At 43.4% G+C, this 19,959-nt stretch overlaps 1 protein-coding gene across 1 annotated transcript in view; it reads left to right on the forward strand.

Moving 5' to 3' along the window:
• Positions 1–19,959, forward strand: part of LOC147729338 (embryonic protein UVS.2-like) — a 120,331-nt gene that overhangs the window by 22,828 nt on the left and 77,544 nt on the right. The window contains 4 exon segments of the mRNA XM_086959829.1: positions 4,912–4,936; positions 7,163–7,228; positions 10,745–10,885; positions 10,989–11,106. Coding sequence (XP_086815955.1) covers positions 4,912–4,936; positions 7,163–7,228; positions 10,745–10,885; positions 10,989–11,106 — 350 coding nt within the window.

Consider the following 19,959-nt stretch of genomic DNA (forward strand, 5'->3'; position numbering starts at 1 on the left):
TTGTTTTACCAGTATTAATCATATAGTGTAGGTTAAGTGAAACATAATTACACAGTGTAGTTATAAATGTATGTATTTATCATAAACACTCACTAACAGCTTGCAACATCTCTTCCCAGAGATGTATAATCACAATACACACAATACTTCAATAATAGCACAAGTTAGTAGCACAAATACACAGTGGTCTCCAGGGGGAGACCAAACCATATACTAATAAAGTGGAATGCGACCCACAACCTAAGTTGAGACTGGACCCAGAAGATGTAGAAGAGCTAGGGACCCAAGGAACCACCCAAGGTAAGAAACCAGGAACCTCATGGAGGCCATGGGGAGAGTGGGAACACGGCTGCATGCTTAATACAGGTCAATAGGTAAGTCGCTGTTGCAGTTTTTAAGAAGAAGGACCCTTCCCAGAGGACCCTGAAGAAACCCAGTAGAAGATGGAAGGTTGGAGAGTCAGCCCACCTGTAGATACCCCAGGAACCAGGATACATACACCTTGGAAGCCGGGTGCATAGGTATGATGTGACATCAGAAACCTCTGTAGACCACAATGGAGGACTTCAGTGAAGATGCAGCTGGCAAAGAAGGTGAAATAGTCTGAAGGAACCAAAAGGTAGATTCAGAAAGAGAGGTACCTGCAAGCAGAGGGGACAGAGTCTATGCCACTCGAGAGTTAACAGGAGGCATTGAAGACAAATGCTCACCGATGTCGGAAGATGCAGGAGAGTTGACGGTGTCCTTGGCATGAGCTGTTCAGACCAGGCAACACTGTGGAAAACTAGGATCCATTCACAGGCTGTCCCATTTCGGATGTTGAGAGTCAGGGGGTCGGTGTTTGGCACAGGAATCACAAGAGGACCTCAAGCAGCTTGCTAATGATGCAGGCCCACGGTGCAGAAGACGCGGTGGTGGTAGCAATAGATTGGGGCTGGAGATTCTTGGAGCCCAAAGATCTCTGGAGGAGATAGTCAACAACCTTGGGTACAGAAGGTCAACGCAGTGCACAGTGGTACTGCTCCAGCGGTTCCGACAAGGGATACTGGCTTCCAAAATGATGTGAAGACAATGTAGGCCTCGAGGGAGTTGCAGAAACACCACCTGTGTTGCTGAACCTTTAGGAGTCCGTGGGAGGTCAGGAACAGCAAACCGGTCACCTTTGTTGCAATGCCTGCAGATGCAGGGGAGTGACTCCTTTACTCTGAGTGAGATTCCTTTGGGTGCCTTGAAGAACCACAGGCCTGGTGAAGAATCTGTATGGAGCACAGGCACAGATGACATAGAAGACTGGCATGACAACAAGACCAGGAGCAGCAGGAGGTTTGCCAGTTTGATTCTTCCCAGTTGCAGTCTCAGTTCCCACAGCGAAGTCCAATGAAGTCGAAAGTGCCCAGACCGTTGAAGATGAAGTGGTTTTGGATCTGAATCTTGTCCCACGATGAATCTGAAGAGCCACCCACAGCTAAGCCCTTAAGTACCCTATGGAAAGGGTTGGGACAATTCAGGGTCCCTTCCAGAGGAGGGGCCGGATAGTGGGGAGGATACTCCCATGTCCTTTGTCCAGTATTGCACCACTGCAGGAGCCAAAGGATCCTTGAACAAGTTCCAACTGACGTATGCAAGGAGGGCACCAAATGTGCCCTTCAAAGCAGTCTAGTGGCACTGGCAAGCCCCCCTACCTCAGCCCAATACGCTATGTCCTGTCTGGTAGGTGTTCTTGCCTCCCTGTGACAGGAAAGCTATTGTATTCCCTTCCCTTCCCTTGCTTGAGCTTGGCTCAGCAGCAGGAGAACAGAATCGTGTCTCTGGTCGGCGGCAGCCATAGCTTGCTGTCCGGGTCTGGAAGACTAGTACCGGGAGCACAGAGGACTCCCTGGAGAAGCCCCACAGTGCATGGAATGATACCTCCAACACCGTTTATGGGCATCTGAGCTCAGGGTCAAGTTTAGTGTCCAGAAGTTGGTGATGATCTCAAAGACGTCTGGTCTCAGGGGCACTTCTGAATTCCTTTTACGGTGTTGGGGTATGATTCCAACATGTTTGATACCAAACATGCTAGGGTTTGTTACAGCCAGTTTAGAGTTAGCGATCTCGTAATGGCGCATGGCCACTCTATGTATCATAATGGTGATGCACTTACAACGCCTGGAGAATGGACTCCCTGAATTGTAGGGGTGTCCTGCTCATGCAGAAGCACCCTCTCACTCATAACCAAGCACCCTGCTTCAGGATTGAAAGGCTTGCCTTAGGGGTTACTTATAGGTTTTTAAGTACAGTGACCTCAGATATAACAAAACGTATATCTGTTGAAAGCGATGCTAGAACTAGCTTGCACAGACTGCAATGGCAGGCCTGTGGTCACAATTTGAGTGGTCTCCAATAGGTACATAATAATAAATGCTTCAGCCATGAGGGATCACTGGTGTACCTATGCCTTGGGTACCACATACTAGGGACTAACAAAGGTACGCCAGTAGCCAATCTGGGGTGTACCTAAGTACTCACCATGGTCCAATTTAGGGAGAGAGCACAGAGACTGGGGTCTTGATTAGCAGGATCTCAGTCAGGCTAGTCAGAAAACATAATGACACCAGCAAAAAGTGGGGGTAATCATGAAAGCAGTTCCTACTTTCATACATTCACAGATAGCATACCTGTACAGCAGAGTATATGAGTGAGAGTATCACATAGCCCTGTGTGCATGTAAGGCCTCTCAGGTGTGCTGTTCTGTTAGTGCACCTGTACTGGAGAGTGTATGAGTGACCGTTTTGCACAGCCCTGTGTATGTGTGATGCCTCTCAGGTGTGTTTCACAGAGAGCGCACCTTTACAGCAGAGTATATGAGTGAAAGTATCACATAGCCCTGTGTGCATGTAAGGCCTCTCAGGTGTGCTGCTCTGTTAGTGCACCTGTACTGCAGAGTATATGAGTGACACTAATACATAGAACTGTGTACATGTAATGCATCTCAGGTGGGCTACACAGAGAGCTCATCTGTACAGAGGAGTATATGAGTGACACTAATACATAGCCCTGTGTACATGTAATGACTCTCAGGTGTGCTGCTCTGTTAGTGCACCTGTACTGCAGAGTATATGAGTGACACTAATACATAGCACTGTGTACATGTAATGCATCTCAGGTGTGCTTCACAGAGAGCTCACCTGTACAGAGGAGTATATGAGTGACACTAATATATAGCCCTGTGTACATGTAATGACTCTCAGGTGTGCTGCTCTGTTAGTGCACCTGTACTGCAGAGTATATGAGTGACACTAATACATAGCCCTGTGTACATGTAATGCATCTCAGGTGGGCTACACAGAGAGCTCACCTGTACAGAGGAGTATATGAGTGACACTAGTACATAGCCCTGTGTACATGTAATGACTCTCAGGTGTGCTGCTCTGTTAGTGCACCTGTACTGGAGAGTATATGAGTGACACTAATACATAGCCCTGTGTACATGTAATGCATCTCAGGTGGGCTACACTGCACGTTCACCTGTACAGGAGAGTATAGAAGTGGCAGTATTGCAAAACCCTCCATATATGCCATGCCTCTTAGGTGCGCGTCACAGAGAGCGCATCTGCACAGGAGGGTGAACCAGTAACAGTATTACATACGCGAGGCCTGCACACCTCCTGCACCCCCGGTGCCGCTGCACCGGTGTAATCTGCACAATGTGTCCAGACACTGAGCCTAATCTTAGAGACACATGACAGGAGCAGAAGGGTCTCCCAGGAGCATTTGTGAGGCATCGGTCCAGGAGGCCGGGGCCACCACAAGGATCGAGCTGCGATATAGGTCCCCTCACCTGAACAGGTGTAAGTGTCAATCAAGTTTTAAGTGACTCTGAAAGTATCATTTCCACCGGGGCTTATTTTTCAAATCCTATAAGGAGTAAGACTTTGGGAGGGGTGGTTGTAGTGAACCTCCCATGGGCCAAGGTCCTCATTCTGTGCCTATATTTCACCAGGGTGTACACATCTCTGATTGGGCCTTGTAATTCCTGGATCAAACTGAGCTGTTTGTGAGCAGTGGTCTGTGTGGTCTGGTGTTTACAAGATGTATGGCTACTGCACGTGTTCAATTGTCTGCGTTTGTAGTCTCAGAATGGGAGGTGATGCCTAAATCACACAAATCAGATATAAATTTGTTGGGAAACACAAACATGGATTTTGTGAAATGTGCCTACACAATTTTTGCCTCTTTTTACAGGAAAAAACGTGCTTACCAAAAACCTACGGTATACAATTAGCACACACGTTGGAATTCCGATTTGGGAATGAAGAGAAGTATGCAACCACATCAGGATTAGTGCGGCCATCAGATGGTTCTACTTGAGGTCCCTCAAGACCGCTCCATAGAGGCTTTTGTTACATTATAAAGAACTCTGTTCATCTTCGGAGCCTCTGTGCTGCTGAAGGCCATTTGTTCTTGTCACACTTGCTCCGAAACGTTTCTACAGCAGTTGTCAGTATCCGAATAGGTGCAGGAACCACAGACTTTCCCTTGACACCTGTGCATCCCTGAGTGCGTGAAACAAGGGCCCAAACCATGCCAGGAGCCACAGTGTTTTCCACAGTATGGGCGCTTGAATATCGATCCGCAGCAATACTGACAGCAAGATATCAGCGGCACAGTATCGACAAGGAAAGTCAACAAGGGGGCATCGGAACAGTAAATCTCACTCCCCAATATACTCTTACCTTGATGATACTGTGCAGGGGGATGTCCTGCAGCCCACACCGTTGCAGGTCGAGGTTTGTTGTTTCGATATTTTTGACATACAGCCCAACCAACATCTTGTGTCATCTTTCAAAACATGGCTTTAGGTTTACCTAATGTTCAACAATCCTCACACCTAAAAAAAAGTGATTAAAATGCAATTTTTCTCTTTTGCAGAATGCCTATGAACAAGAGAAAAATCGTAAGTACTTTTTTAATTGGTCTATCTTTGAACATGAGCATAGCTCCTCTACTTAAAGAAGCGCTGGACCCGGGGCGCGGCTGCATTGTGTACTATCTACTTAATGCGTTTAAATCACTTTTTGTGGATTTAAAAAGGGATGCCGATTATGATTGTCATGTGCATGAACATAATGGCCCACATGCATCAATATCGGCTTTTGCGATTTCTAAATTGCGAAAAATAGCGATTCGCAATTTAGAAATCGCAAAAGCCTATGCATGATTATTTTTTCATTTTTTATGCAATTCGGTAAAAATCGCTATTTTTACCGAATCGCATAAAAAAATGTGATTTTCAAATTGCGAACTCGCAATTCCCATTCATTCCTATGGGCCAAAAGGCCCATAGGGATCAATGGGAATTGCGAATTCGCACTTTGAAAATCGCAAATCCTGATTGCATTTCAAGGGTGGTGAGGGGGGTTCAAATGAACCCCCCCTGCACCCATGAAATGTTGTTTTCGCATCATGTTGCACACACACATGTCCTAAGGACATGTGTGTCCGTAACATGAATGTTTAAAAAATGCTTTTGCAGCATTTTTAACACTTTTTGCAAATTTACCGAGTGGTTCAACCACTCGGTAAGTTTGACACCCTAATTGCGAATTCGCAATTTTAAAACTAATCATGCATTGCTTTTAAGAAATCGCTAATTTGCGATTTCTTAAAAGCAATCGCAATTTTAGAAATCGCAAAAATGTTGCGATTTCTAAAATTGCTTGATGCATCTCAAAAAGCATTTTTGGAATCGCAAACGGCCGATTGTAAGGAATCGCACTGTTTGCGACTCCAAAAATGCTTGATGCATGTGGGCCTATGCTCCAATGAGTCACAAGGTGTGAGGTTGAAAGGGGGAGCATTCACACCACAGACTGCATGCGCAAAAAGAAGTTTGCCAAGATAGGAAAGTGAGAATGGGAGAAACACCAACAGAGGACCTAGGGCCAGCTGTATAAGGACACTGTTTTGCGATTTTCCTAATGGAGAATCCTTGTGATTCGCAATTAGGAAAATGCAAAACGGCATGCATGCAAGTGTGTTGAACACTTTCTGCGATTCCTAGTGGATAGCAAATGACCTACCTCACAAACATTAATGAGGTAGGTGGCAATGTGTGACCCCCCAGGAATTGCAAAAATCATAGTGCTTGCTGGGGTCAGCAGACCACCATGTCTGTGATTGCTTTTAAATAAATAATTGATTGCTTTTAAATAAAGCATTTATTTTTTATTTTTGTTAAATAACCTGTTTGCCTTAACCCCTTCTATGCTGATGACGGCCGGGAGCCGTCATGGCACACGGTGCTCGTGTGCTGATGACGGCTCCCGGATGTCATGACCACACCCGTAATCGGAATGTGCCGCACTTGCGCAGAATCACGGCCGCGCCCAAGGGGTTGAAGGAAAACGGGATGCTTTACAAAAACAAAATTGAAAAAATGTTCTTTCATTTTTATGAGTAGGCAGGGGTCCGTGGCACTACTGCCTGCTCTTAAGAAATGCTTTTACAAACATTCACAAAGGGGAAGCAGTCCCTTGAGGACCCTTTCTCTTCTGTGAATGGGTACTTGAAGTAGGTGGTTTAATGCAAATGCTTTGCGACCGCATTTCGGTTGCAAAACATTCATACATACCGATGCGATGAGGTATTAGGGAGGGAAGCCCTAAAAACCCCCCGTCCTAACAGCAAATCGTAATCCCATTTTGCGATTCACAACATAGGCTTTTCTACATCTGAAAAGTATTTTTGCGTTTGCAAAGGCCCGTTTGCTAACTCAAAAAGGCTTGATACACCTGGCCCCAAAATCCATTGGCTGGTTGACAGAAATAGAGCGATTTATTGATCAAAAGGCTCAATTTTGTATTTACAACCAGTATCCGAGAAAGAATTTAGAAATTTACGCATTTTAAGAGCTTCTGTCCCATAAGACAGATGGGCCTGCACATTGTTCCTTGTTTGCCACATATATCCTGGCACCTTACAGGGCTCTGCACACTTTACCCCTTCCCACACAAAATGCATGAATATGTTTGATTTGGCAGAAATACACCTTTTGTGTAAATAAAACACAGATGCACATTTGGATCCAGTGAATATTTCATCTTTTATAATTGATTTCTGAATCCGCCTGTTCCTGTGCACTGGCAGCTGATGTAAAGAGGGAATGTGCCTTCTCTTTCAGACACCGCGGATTTAGAGGAGCCCCTGATACCAGACGTCTTCGAGATCATCACTAACGAGAACAAAGGTAAGAGAAAACCGTGGGCTTCTGGGCACTAGACTTGACCCTGAGCTAAATTCCCTCCAGGTCATCACCAAAGAGAACCAAGGTAATAGAAAACTTCAGGCCTGGTGGCGCTATACTTTGTCACAAGATAGTCAGCTGGTAGCCCTCTGGCAGTGGCTTAGCTAGGGAGGAGTGTGGGGGGGCGGGCCACCCCAGGCAGCACTATTTTTGAGTGCTCCCCATCCTCTTTCCTCAGCACCCCCCCCCCAAAGGGGCGGAAATCCGAGGGATAGCCTTGTGTACCACAAGCTCTAGCTATGCCTCTGAGCCAGCGCCCAGGTGTCTTCACAATCATCACCAAAGACTACCAAGATCCTGGACATGGTCCTTTCTGCAGGGTCACTCCAGATTCTTGCCTTCCTCTGTCATCCTGTTCTTAACCCATTGGATTTTAGGACTGTGTGAACTTTTTCCCCGCTGACCAGTGGTAAAGTGTTTCTGCTTTCTCCCTAAAACATAATAGCATTGGCCTACACGTAATTTACTTATAAATCCCTGGTGCTATGTGTATCCAGGGCGTAACATAACACAACACATGTATTTGTTAAGTGCACGTTCACCCATAGGTATCTTGGTGCTGAAAAACATTCATTGTTATCCAACTCAATGGTACTCATTTTATCAACCTCAGATGAAAGGCTGAGTGGGCCTGCCAGGATTTGAACCTGTGACCCTAAGGTGGAACACAGGTCCCTGGAGAGGATGCTTTAGTCCACTGAGCCACCAGACCCCTATACATTAATCTCTACTACTCTGCAGCAGAAAACTAAATTAGGCTTTTAAACATGTCTCAGGCCTGCCACTGCAGCTGTAGAGTAGATAGAAGCAGCCATCTCGAACTGGTCTTAATACACAATCCTTGGCTTATATTTTACAAACATAGTATATCTGGGAACAGATGCCATCCACTTAAAAACATATAGAGGAGTGGAATGACACACTTAAAAAGAAATGCATTCTGGGAAATAAAGTCCTCCCAAACACATTTCAAATCCACAGCATAGAAACATTTGGTAACAACATACAGATACGTATCATGTCAACACCACAGTACTACTATTATTAATCAAAGCGTATGATTGGCCCACACTGGTATATATTTTGAGGGATAGTGTTAATACAATAATTAATGAAAATTAAACTAACATTTGTGTGGTACGAATTTTGTAAATCGAATCAGCTCGCTGGTTTAGTTCTTTTAGTGAATATTCAAAGAGTTCTATACATTGGTTCCTACTTGTGTGTGACACAGATAATGACATGTACAGTCCTAATTTTGATTTAAAGACTTAGGGCCAGATGTGTCAAGCCTTTTTGAGTTCGCAAATGTGTTGATTATGAGAATCGCCCATTTGTGACACAAAAAATGCTTTTCAGATGTTGCAGAGCCTATTTTGCGATTCAGTAACATGTTACCGAATCACAAAATGGGATTACGATTCGCTATTAGTAAGGGTCATGCTTAGGCCATCCCTTCCTAATACCGAATCGCATTGGTATGTATAAATGTTTTGGGACCGAAATGCAGTCACAAAACATTCACATTTTACCACCTACTTCAAGTAAGTGATAACCCATTCGCACATGGGAAGGGGTTCTCAGGGACCCCTTCCCCTTTGTAAATGTTTAAAGTATTTTTTAGGAGCAGACAGTGGTCCCACAGACCTTTGCCTGCTCTTAAAAAATGAAAGGGAAAAAAGATTGCTTTATTTAAAAGCAATTACGGACATGGTGGTCTGCTGACCCCAGCAGTCCACCATCGCTGTGATTTATGCAATTCCTAGGGGGGTCGCACATTGCGACCTACCTCAATATTATTCATGAGGTAGGTCATTGGCTGTCCCCTAGGAATCGGAGAAAGTGTTCAACACACTTTCATGCATTCCATTTTGGAATTTCCTAATTGCGAATCGTAAGGATTCGAATTAGGAAATTTCAAAACGGTGTCTTCATACATGTGGCCCTTAATCAATACAAATTTGTGGATGAAGAATTACACGTATTCTAGGGTGGTGACAGGGTGAAATGGCTGCCTCTGACAACATGTGTGATGTCATTGCTGGTGACTGCTGATAGAAGATATAAAACACTTAGAAGACAGTTGGCAATCATATAAGTTAATAGGGAAATTCTGTCTTCATATGCTCGATGTTATTATAGTAAGCCAGAATTCAAGGGCTCAATCGACTCGTCAAACCACTGCGGTTTCTTCACAGTGCATGTGAGTCACGTGACCACAAAAGCGGGTCACATGACCACACAAGCACGCGCATCTCCCTAATCTGCCTGCCTACGCTCAAGCAATTATCCCGCGCCAACGCAGAAGTTCCCAACCCCAAAGAAGACGTCATGAATACGCTCGAGCCGCGTGACAATCAGGCACCACTCAGCAAGTCTAGATACAAAAGCCAAACATAATATCCCGCCCCTTCTGAAGTAGCAGTTGCGTGAGTGATCGGTGAGTTCAGCTAGGTGGGCGTGCTATTGGTTTAAGTTTCCGGAAGTAGGCGGGAAGATCGACACAACAACAAAAATACTAAAACAAACTCTCGAAGAAAATGACGCCCACAGACTCCTGAGTGCTAGACCGCTAACTTATTTTTCAATTTTATAGAGCGCAAAGTCGACCTTTTGAAGGTATTGGCGCGCTACACGAGCTCTAAGTACATTGCACTTGGTCATCTTGTTTTTGGCACGGGAATATGAAGCGATTTGCCCAGAATCGCACGTTAAGCCGACCCTGATACCCGAATCTTGTTCTCCAGTTCTGCCGTTCTGGCCGTGCAGCCACATTCTTTACCATAACTTTCTTTATAAAGAGGGAGCGAATACGAATATTTAGTCCAATTGGAGGAATCGTAAAATGCTCAGAATGTTTTAACACGTGACGTAACCCCTTTTCAAAATGTGTTTAATGATATATTTTCATTCTACAATTTTAAATTAAAAATAATAACCGATTGGCCGCCAACCCCATTTCACATTTGTTGCTATTACATTTGTCTAGTTACATTTCCTGCTTTGGCTTGACAGTGCAGCTGTTGAGACCCTATGTGATCAACAAAAACAAGCACTGGTGTTGCCAATAGGTTTCGAGGTTTGGAGCTATTGGTTTTGTAAATGACATTTTATATTTATATATCGTTATTGGCATTGTCAATAACAATATATAAATATAAAATGTCATTTACAAAACTAATAGCTACAACTTTCAAAATGTGAAACCTATTGGTAACGCCAGTGCTTGTTCAGTGATTAGGGTCATTCGTTTTCTTAAGTAGGTGCGTAGGCCATTGTTTGATATTGTATCTGAAATGGCCACATCTTCCTCCACCAGGATGAATTTGTGTATTTTTAAATTTTTTTCTTGATATTGCGCTTCTGGTCTAAAATCAGCTTCCTTCTCTTCTGTGTGCTCTTGTTCCTTCTAGTTTTATAATAGACACTGAATACTGTTGCTGTGTTTTACTGTTGTAGGCAGCTCACAACTGTTACACGAAGGGGACATTGTCATCCGCCCAGGCCGCAGTGCCCTCGTATGTCCAGACAACAGCTGCTTCTGGCCTAAATCCAGCGATGGGACCGTCCCTGTGCCCTACACCCTCAGTTCCACTTACAGTGAGTTCACTTTTACACCAAGTCTCAATATTGTCTTTCATAGATACCTTCCCCATTTGCTTCCCCTTATGTCATCCTCCCCCTTTCCTCTGTTGTCCCCCAGGTGCCCAAGATATGGCTGCAATTAAAGATGCAATGAGTGACTTTGCAAAATTGACCTGCATCCGCTTTGTGACCCGCACGGCGGAACCCGATTACCTCCAGATCATGCCCGTGGATGGGTAAGAGCACAGGACACCCTAAGTACAGATCCTACATTCAGCTTCACACAGGTAGGGCACCATCAGATAGACTCATTACCTCTTGACCCTGCTTGTGGATGAGTAAGAGCACTGAGCACTCTAGGGACTGCTCCTACATTCAGCATCACAGCATATCTATCACATAGACTCATTACCTCCAGATACTGCTTGTGGTGGGGGAGAGTAGGTGTATGAGCACAGGGCACCCTAAGGACTGATCCTAAATTCAGAATCATGCCAGACTCATCACATAGCCTCATTACTTCCAGTTCCCACCTGTGGATGGGTAAGAGCACAGGACACTCTAAGGACTGATCCTACAGTCAGCAACACACCAGAATGGATCAATCACACAGACTCTGTGTAATCTTCTGTGATAGCAAAAGGGCAAGGCAAATAAACGTGCACGATCTCCAGATCTCATAGGACCGGTGCACAGATAAAATATCGACTCCAAAATATCGAATGGACAAAATATCGAGTTAAAAATATCGATATTAATAAAATATCGAGAAAAAAAATATCGTTGGTCAAAATATCGATTAAAATAATGAAAAAAAATATCGAGTACAAAAATATCGACAAAATATATATAAATAGTCAAAGTAAAAAATGTCAATAATATGTAGAAAAAAGGTTAAAAAAATAAAAAAAATGTATCAATAGTAATATAAATTGTAGGTAATGTTTAGGAGCTGGATGTTGGGTTAATAGGGGATAAGGGTGGGGAGTAATTTAATAATAATTAATTAATTAATATATGTTTGTAAATATTTTGAATTAATAATTAATTGGTAATTAATTAATATTAATTAGTTAATTAATTATTATAATTTTGTACATATTTTTAATTAGTAACTAATTGGTAATTAAATAATATTAATTAGTTAATTACATTAATTAGAGTAATTTATTTATATATATAATTTTTAGTTATTGTTAATTAATTATTTGGGAAAAAATAATATTAATTATTAAATTAAATTAATTACAGCTAATGTGCATGGGACGACTCCTGGTGGCCGGAAGCCCTCGGTAAAGCACCCATCCCAACAGACCACGCACGGAACCTAGGCGTCATCCTGGACTCTTCACTCTCAATGAACAAACAAGTCAGCGCCGTATCCTCTTCCTGCTTCAACATTCTTCGCATGCTCAGAAAAACATTTCGCTGGATCCCCTCCGATACAAGGAAAATAGTCACCCACGCTCTGGTCACGAGCCGACTGGACTACGGAAACACCCTCTACGCAGGTACTACCGCAAAACTCCAGAAGAAACTCCAACGAATCCAAAACGCCTCAGCCAGGCTCATATTAGACCTCCCACGCAACGAACACATCTCTGGCCACCTTAAAGACCTCCACTGGCTACCCGTCAATAAGAGGATCACTTTCCGTCTGCTTACCCACGCACACAAATCACTCTACGACATCGGACCAGAATGCCTCAACTCACGACTGCCCTTCTACACCCCCTCCCGCCAACTACGTTCTTCCAGCCAAGCCCTCGCCACTGTACCTCGCATCAACAAGACCACCATGGGAGGCAGATCCTTTTCATACCTGGCTGCTAAAACATGGAACTCACTCCCCGCTTACCTTCGCCTTACCCAGAACCACCAAGCGTTCAGAAAGCAACTTAAAACGTGGATATTTGACAAGTAATCCTCCTCCCCTTCCTAAGCGCCTTGAAACCCTCTGGGTATGTAGTGCGCTATACAAATCCTTTGACTTGACTTGACTTGACTAATATATTTACTTTATTGTTATTGTTAATTAATAATTAATTGGTAATTAAATAATATTAATTAATTTTGGGTAAAGGAGTATTTTTAGGGTTCAGGGTCAGTTTTCATTTTTAGGGTAAAGGGGTATTTTTAGAGTTCAGGGGCAGTTTTCAGTTTTGGGGTAAAGGGGTATTTTTAGGGTTCAGGGTCAGTTTTCAGTTTTTGGGTAAAGGGGTATTTTTAAGGTTCAGGGTCAGTTTTCAGTTTTTGGGTAAAGGAGTATTTTTAGGGTTCAGGGTCAGTTTTCAGTTTTTGGGTAATGGGGTATTTTTAGGGTTCAGGGTCAGTTTTCAGTTTTTGGGTAAAGGAGTATTTTTAGGGTTCAGGGTCAATTTTCAGTTTTTGGGTAAAGGGGTATTTTTAGGGTTCAGGGTCAGTTTTCAGTTTTTGGGTAAAGGGGTATTTTTAGGGTTCAGGGTCAGTTTTCAGTTTTTGGGTAAAGGGGTATTTTTAGGGTTCAGGGTCAGTTTTCCCTACTGTTGCACCCACTGGAGTGGGAATAGTAATTTTAACCCCTACGCTATCCAGCGCTTTCCCTACGCTTGCACTCTTTGGAGTGGGAATAGTATTTTTTACACTTCTGGTATCGTACGGTAATATAATAGTATCTTATTTAATTATAGTATGTTACTATATATATATGTTTTAACAATTAAGATTGTACATTTTTTTTTTATTATTTTCATTTATTTTTTATCATTATAAGTTAATGTAAGTATTTTTAAGTATATTTTAGTAATTACATTTTAATATTAATTTAATTTAACACTGTTTTTAATAAAGTCGATATTTTTTACAACTATATTATTGTAAACGATATTTTGTACTCAATATTTTTGTAATTACCTGTTTGTAGATACAAACTCGATATTTTGACTGTCGATATTTTGTCCACGTTATTTTTGCAAGTCGATATTTTGTCCCTCGATATTATTTCAGTGATCCCATAGGACCCACGGTAGAACACTTTGGCACCTATTTATGAAAATAGTGGTTCAGGTCACCATAGCAAGTCCCTTTGCTGCACTGCCCTGTCCCACTTGGAAAAATCAGGAATATGCGGTGTTTAAGCAATGCAGCACATTCATGCCCTTTCCCCATGCCATGGTACAGGGGTTCCGGCGCTGTAGGCAGGATTGTTTTTGTGCAGGAAGGGGCACCTTCCTGCACAGAAAAAAACATAGGGGCGTATTTCTATTTCTATGTGTGCTGCAGAATACAGTACACATAGATAGAGAAATAACGCCTCAGAAACAAAGATATTTTCTCCTCGTTATGCCTCATCTGGGGAAGCGTATCTTTCTGGCACATTCCCCGGTTTGGTAAATCTGGGAATGTGTCAAAAACCCTGAGGTTTGCATGGAGACACCCACCGCAACGTCCATGGAATGCCTCCCTTGCACAGGGTTCGGCAACACACCGATTTGCACTGCATTGCTTACCGTCAGATTTATGAAGTCTTTCAAAGGCACGCAATCTGGCTTTGCATGTCTTTTAGATGCTTACATCACGCATGTACCACTTTGTGCGGTGCAAACGTGATGCAAGGCTCTCATAAAATGGCCCTTCTATTTTTACACAGCACAGTTAAGCTGCTTCGAAGGGGGTAAAGGTAGTGATGTGAATGTAGATTTGAAGCATCCTCTGTGTAGAGGACAACCCTCTGGGCACAGCTTATGGGTTCGCTATAAGGCGTTCAAAGTTTGTTCTGATATTAAAACCAAACAAGGTGCACTTTTCAAAGCGTTTATTTAGTTGAAGGTAATTGTTGTCATTAGCTTAAAATTAGTTACTTTTGAGCATTATTTTCATGTTAGTTCATGTTCCACAATTTTTTGCATTTTGGCATTGGAAAATGTCTCCCTTAGAGATGAAAAGTGGTTGTTGTTCCAAGTTCACACCCCATTGTGTTTTCACTTAAGCTATACTTCCGTTCGGACATCTAGCCTCAGGGAATCCCTTTCCTCCTCTGTGACTTAGGGCTGCAGTTCAGTTATGAGTGATACGAATAATACTGAGACCTTCAGATTGGTAAACCGGATATGTGGTCCTCTCATTGTTGGTGTAGCTTCTTTGATACCCCATACATTCCAGCAGAATCAGCCCACAATCTGGGAGTGATTTTTAATTCCAATGTATCTTTTATTTTTCAAATCTATCCACCAGGTATTTTATTTGAAAAGTACTCCAGAGGTTTTCCCACCTTCTGCCTTTTGACTCCCAGAAGAAATTGGTACAGTCCTTGACATTAAGTTGACTGGATGTTTGTAACTCAGTCTAAATGGGTCTTCCTGCGTTCTGATCCACAGATTACAATGACATGATATGATATGAGAGGATATTAGTATAGCGCACTATCGCTCCAAGGAGCATCCTGGCGCTTTGACTCCATTACTGATAAGATGGTGTGCTTTTACTGTTTGTTGATGTTTTATACATGAAAAAGTTAAACAAGTGTTTTGCAAGCGTAGTCGGCTAGCCCGTAGTTCCATGTTTTAAGGGATTTTTTAAATGTCTGTTCAGAAGTAATTGTGCGAAGGTGGGAGGGCAGTTTGTTCCATGCCTTGGCACCTATGACTGCCAGGGATTTTCCTCCTTGTGGCCTGTCTGAATTTGGGGACAGTCATCAAATTGGCAGTAGCCAACCTAAGTTCTCTTGTAGGATAGTATCTGTTGAACTTGTTATACAGATATCGTGGGCCACGCTTTTGGAAAGCCCTAAAAGTGATCACGAGGACTTTGAACAGAATGCGCTTCTGAATGGGAAGCCAATGCAGCATGTCCAATGCGGCCGATGCCGATGATTTTCTGGGCCATCTTAAAACCAGCCTCGCCGCCGAGTTCTGTACCATCTGTAGTTTATGCAGGGTAGATTTTGCCACCGCTGCAAACAGACTGTTACAGTAATCTATCCTTGATGTAATCAATGCAATTGCCACAGTACGGCGGGCTGATAAAGGCAGGAAATCAAAAAATTTCCTGAGGCCTTTTATGATATTAAAACATAGGGCAGCGACTTCTCTAGTTTGTTGTTTAAAGGAGAGTGTCTCATCGAATTTATTCCCAAATTCCGTGCTGCGATGATGGTATTTGGTGGCGCTTCCGTATCAGATGGCCAACAGGTGTGCGGGGAAAAGAGGTTGTTTTTCCCAAATGGCAGAATCTCTGTTTTAGCAGAGTTGCATTTGAGGTGATTGTTCTGCATCCAATTAAAAGTCGCAGTCAGACACTCTTTCAGAACTCGTTCGGCTTTTTCTGAGTCTTCATCCAGAACAAGGACTAATTGAGTATCGTCCGCGTAAGCTATAGTGCTGATGTTAAAGGATGCAATAAGATTGATCAGGGGAGCCATATAAAGATTAAACAAGGTAGGGCTCAGACTTGAGCCATGTGGCACCCCTGAACCAACCTGCTTCTTTTCCGAGCGGAATTGTCCAAGCATGGTTATCTGTCTTCTGTGCAACAGGAAGTTTTTGAACCATTTTAATATGGTTCCCCTTATGCCTGCCTGGGTCAGGCGATGTAATAAGATAGCATGGGACACCGTGTCAAACGCTGCAGATAGATCTTGTACAAAACCCAGCAAATCAATTCATTCACAATGCACCCAAATGGGACTATATATTGAAATGTATTTCTACAGATTATATAGATGTTTAGTAAAGAATAATATGGCTATACCTTATAGCTTTTTAGGTCAATATAAAACACTTGATAACATGGTGCAACACCCTAAATGAGCAATGAATTTACATGGGCAGAGACCGATAAGTTACTGATCATCCATGGGATGTTGATTACCACCTAGAGGCTCTCCATGGTGTGTGGTGCCTCAGTAGAATGACCATCCATGTTCTGTGAGATGTTACTGAGGTATCCCCAGGAGTTGTGTTCTCTATTTGGAAGACCTCGCATGGGCTCATTATTGGGCATCATGACCCCCTTTGTGTTGTGGAGTCACAGTGAAAGACCCCCATGGTTTCAGGACTGTTGATGACCCTCTTTGTGTTGTGGACACACAGTGAAATACCCTATAATGTTTTTGTATTTTAAATGATAGACCTTCAATGGGCTGTAGGTTCTCAGTAGGAGATGGTCCTCCATGGGATGGGAGCAATCATCAAAAGGGCTGCCCATGCTCTCTGGAGTCTTAGTGATAGATCCTCTACTGAGATATGACCCTCAATGACTTGAAACTTTCTGTGGGAGATGCTCCCCCATGAACAGTAGAATTTAAGTGAAAGACATTTCAAGGGCAGTGGACTCTCAGTTCCATGGTCAGTGGACTCTCAGTAAAATACTTTCCAGGTGTTGTGAACTCGGTGATGCACTTTCCATCGGCTTGCACATCTTTGTAAGAAATAATACCAAATGTTTATGGCTTCTCAGTAAAAATGAACCATAAGGGCCTGTGGTCTCTGTGTGGGAGATCCGTATTTCCATAAATAACTTAGAGGTTCTGATTTTTGGAGTCTGTTTGCTTTGTACATTCCATAGTGTTGTGATGTGGCTCCCACCACTGGGTTCTCCATGGGTCTGTCTATGTGATCCTCTTATTGTTTCAGAATATAGTGTATGTCTGTCAGTGAATCATATGACCCTCAAATTTAATCTGCTTTTTATTTATTCACTCACTGAAGCTGCAATTACCTAGCTGACAAAAGTGATCCTTGGAAGTTCTGTGGTAGCCACTGAAGTCTGATAGTTTTCTCCAGTTGTTTTCAATAAACTGCTAAGATTTTCATAAGGTTTCTTGGGCAGTCAGTGGTTACTGAGCAGTATGAGTGATTGGTGCTTACTGCGCCACTTCAATGGTGTGCACTGTCATTTACCGATGGTATCCCAGGCCCACAGGTTATATTGCACTGCAATTAAATAACTAAGTGCTAGAAATTTAGTTTCTGGTTGACTGGGATGAGTGCCCTAGTCAAGCAGTTACCTCTGTCATAGGCAGAGGAATGCACCATTAATCCCCAAATTAGCCAGTACTCACCTTCTAGTAGCTTGGCACAGAGCAGTCTGGTTTAACTTGAAGGTGATGCAAAAAGCATTTTTGCAACACTTTAAACAGTAAAAAAGTGAAAACACCACACTAAAAGATCCACACCAGGTTTAGAAAAGTAGATACTATTTGAATAAATAAAACTAGACCAAAATAACTAAAATCCAATCAAGGAACCCGAGATATTGAATTTGAAATTTTTAGAGAAAAATTGCGCAAAAAAGTACTACGCGCCAAAAGAGATATCTGGCCATTCCAGACCAGGACAAAGTCACAAGTTCAAGCTAACCCCAATGGAGCACAGGCCAGCTACAGGCCCCAGGTTAGGCCAGCTGAACAAAGTACCTTAAATCCTGGTTGCGGAGTTTTGCACAGTCAAATTGATGCATTGGTTCTGAGATGCGCAGCAAGGTCCTGTGCATCGTTGTCGAGAATCCCATTGACGGGGATTTGAGATTTGATGTCTGTGCTTCGAGGGTGTGGCGAACATTTGGCGTGGTGTGTCAGTAGCAATGAGCTCCCAGGCTGCGATGCAGAGGCAAGCGTTGTCAATATGCTGCCGTCAATGAAGGAAGCAAGGACCTGGGTCAGAGATGCATCACGCCATCAGTGATGCATCAGTTCCACAGATGCAAAACACAGTGCCGACCTTTTGCACCAGGCCCAATCAATGCAACGGCAGGAGTGCTTTTTTCTGCAAAAGGATGCATTGTTAAGCTGAAGAGATGTGTCAGTTGGGCAATAGGATGCACCGCTCAGCAGAGAAGAAGTATTGGTTCTGCTGGTAATCACAATAGGTCAAAATTCCTAAAGGTCCAAGAATAGGGTTGCACCACTTTCGAGGGTCCACTTGGCAGGGTCGACTCAAATGGCAGAGTCCAGGTGCAGATGCAAGGTTATTGGAACCCTGTTATGTAGGGCAGGAGCCAGCAGAATAGCAGTGGAGCATACTGGAAGAGTATGCACAGGTTCAGAAATGCACTGAACTTGTGGTGCCTGAGGTCCATTTCTTATACCCAGTGATGCCTTTGAACTGAGGGGACTTAAAAGAGATGCATTTGAAGTGAACAGATTCCCTTCCTTTCTGCTCTGGCTCCATACTCACCATGGGAAAGGGGTGTATGGAGCTCTTGGTGTGTAGACAAGACCCAGCCTATTCAGGTTTATGTGAGGCTGTGTCCAGCTTCTCCCTTCCATTCTGTCAGGATGGCCAATCAGGTCACATCTAAGCTCCCATTGTGTGTGGCTGTCTAGGAGGAATACACAAAGCCTAGCTCTCATCCGTCCCAGACATGTGATCAGAGACAGGATGCAGGCACCATATGTCTAAGGCAAAAAAAAACACTTTCTAAAAGAGGCATTTTCAAGCTTGTAATTTAAAATTTGATTTCACCTCAAATTAGCAGTTTAAATTAGGATTCCAGAGACACCAAACTTAAACCAATCATATCTTCCCATTTGGAAATTATACTGATAGAAATGCATTCATCATTAATGCCTTGTTGGAAGGTTCACCGGTCCCGAATTCTTGGAAGGGGGCCGAAGTAATTCCCATTTATAAGAAGGGCTCCAGGGGGGACCCGGCCAACTATCGTCCAATAAGTCTTATAGACGCAGAAGTTGGTTGGCAGGGTTCTCCTGGAGAGGATCCTTTCATGGGCGGATGAAAACAACATCATTTCACAGTTCCAGGCGGGCTTTAGGGCTTGCACAAGCACGATAGACCAGGCATTTAGGTTGGCACTCTTGCATTGGAAGGTGGTTACCATTGGCAAAGGCGGCCTTTACTTGGCACTTATTTGGTGTTAATATTGTTTGGTGTTTGGTGTTAATATTGTTGTTTGTGTCGCCACGCCCCAGTCTCCACCCCGCTCCCGCCTTCCCAGCTGACCCTCCCTCCCACTAAGACCATTTGCCCCACGCTGCAAAGATCGCGCTGTGACCGTCCTGTGTTCCACAGACGCGGTCGCTCCTCCTCGCTGCTCCCCGACCTGCCTCCCCTCACAGCCTGGTATCGTTGCTCTCCTCAGCTGCTTGTGCA

The sequence above is a fragment of the Lissotriton vulgaris genome, chromosome 2_2, assembly GCF_964263255.1.
Source record: "Lissotriton vulgaris chromosome 2_2, aLisVul1.2, whole genome shotgun sequence".
NCBI classification, from domain to species: Eukaryota; Metazoa; Chordata; class Amphibia; order Caudata; family Salamandridae; genus Lissotriton; species Lissotriton vulgaris.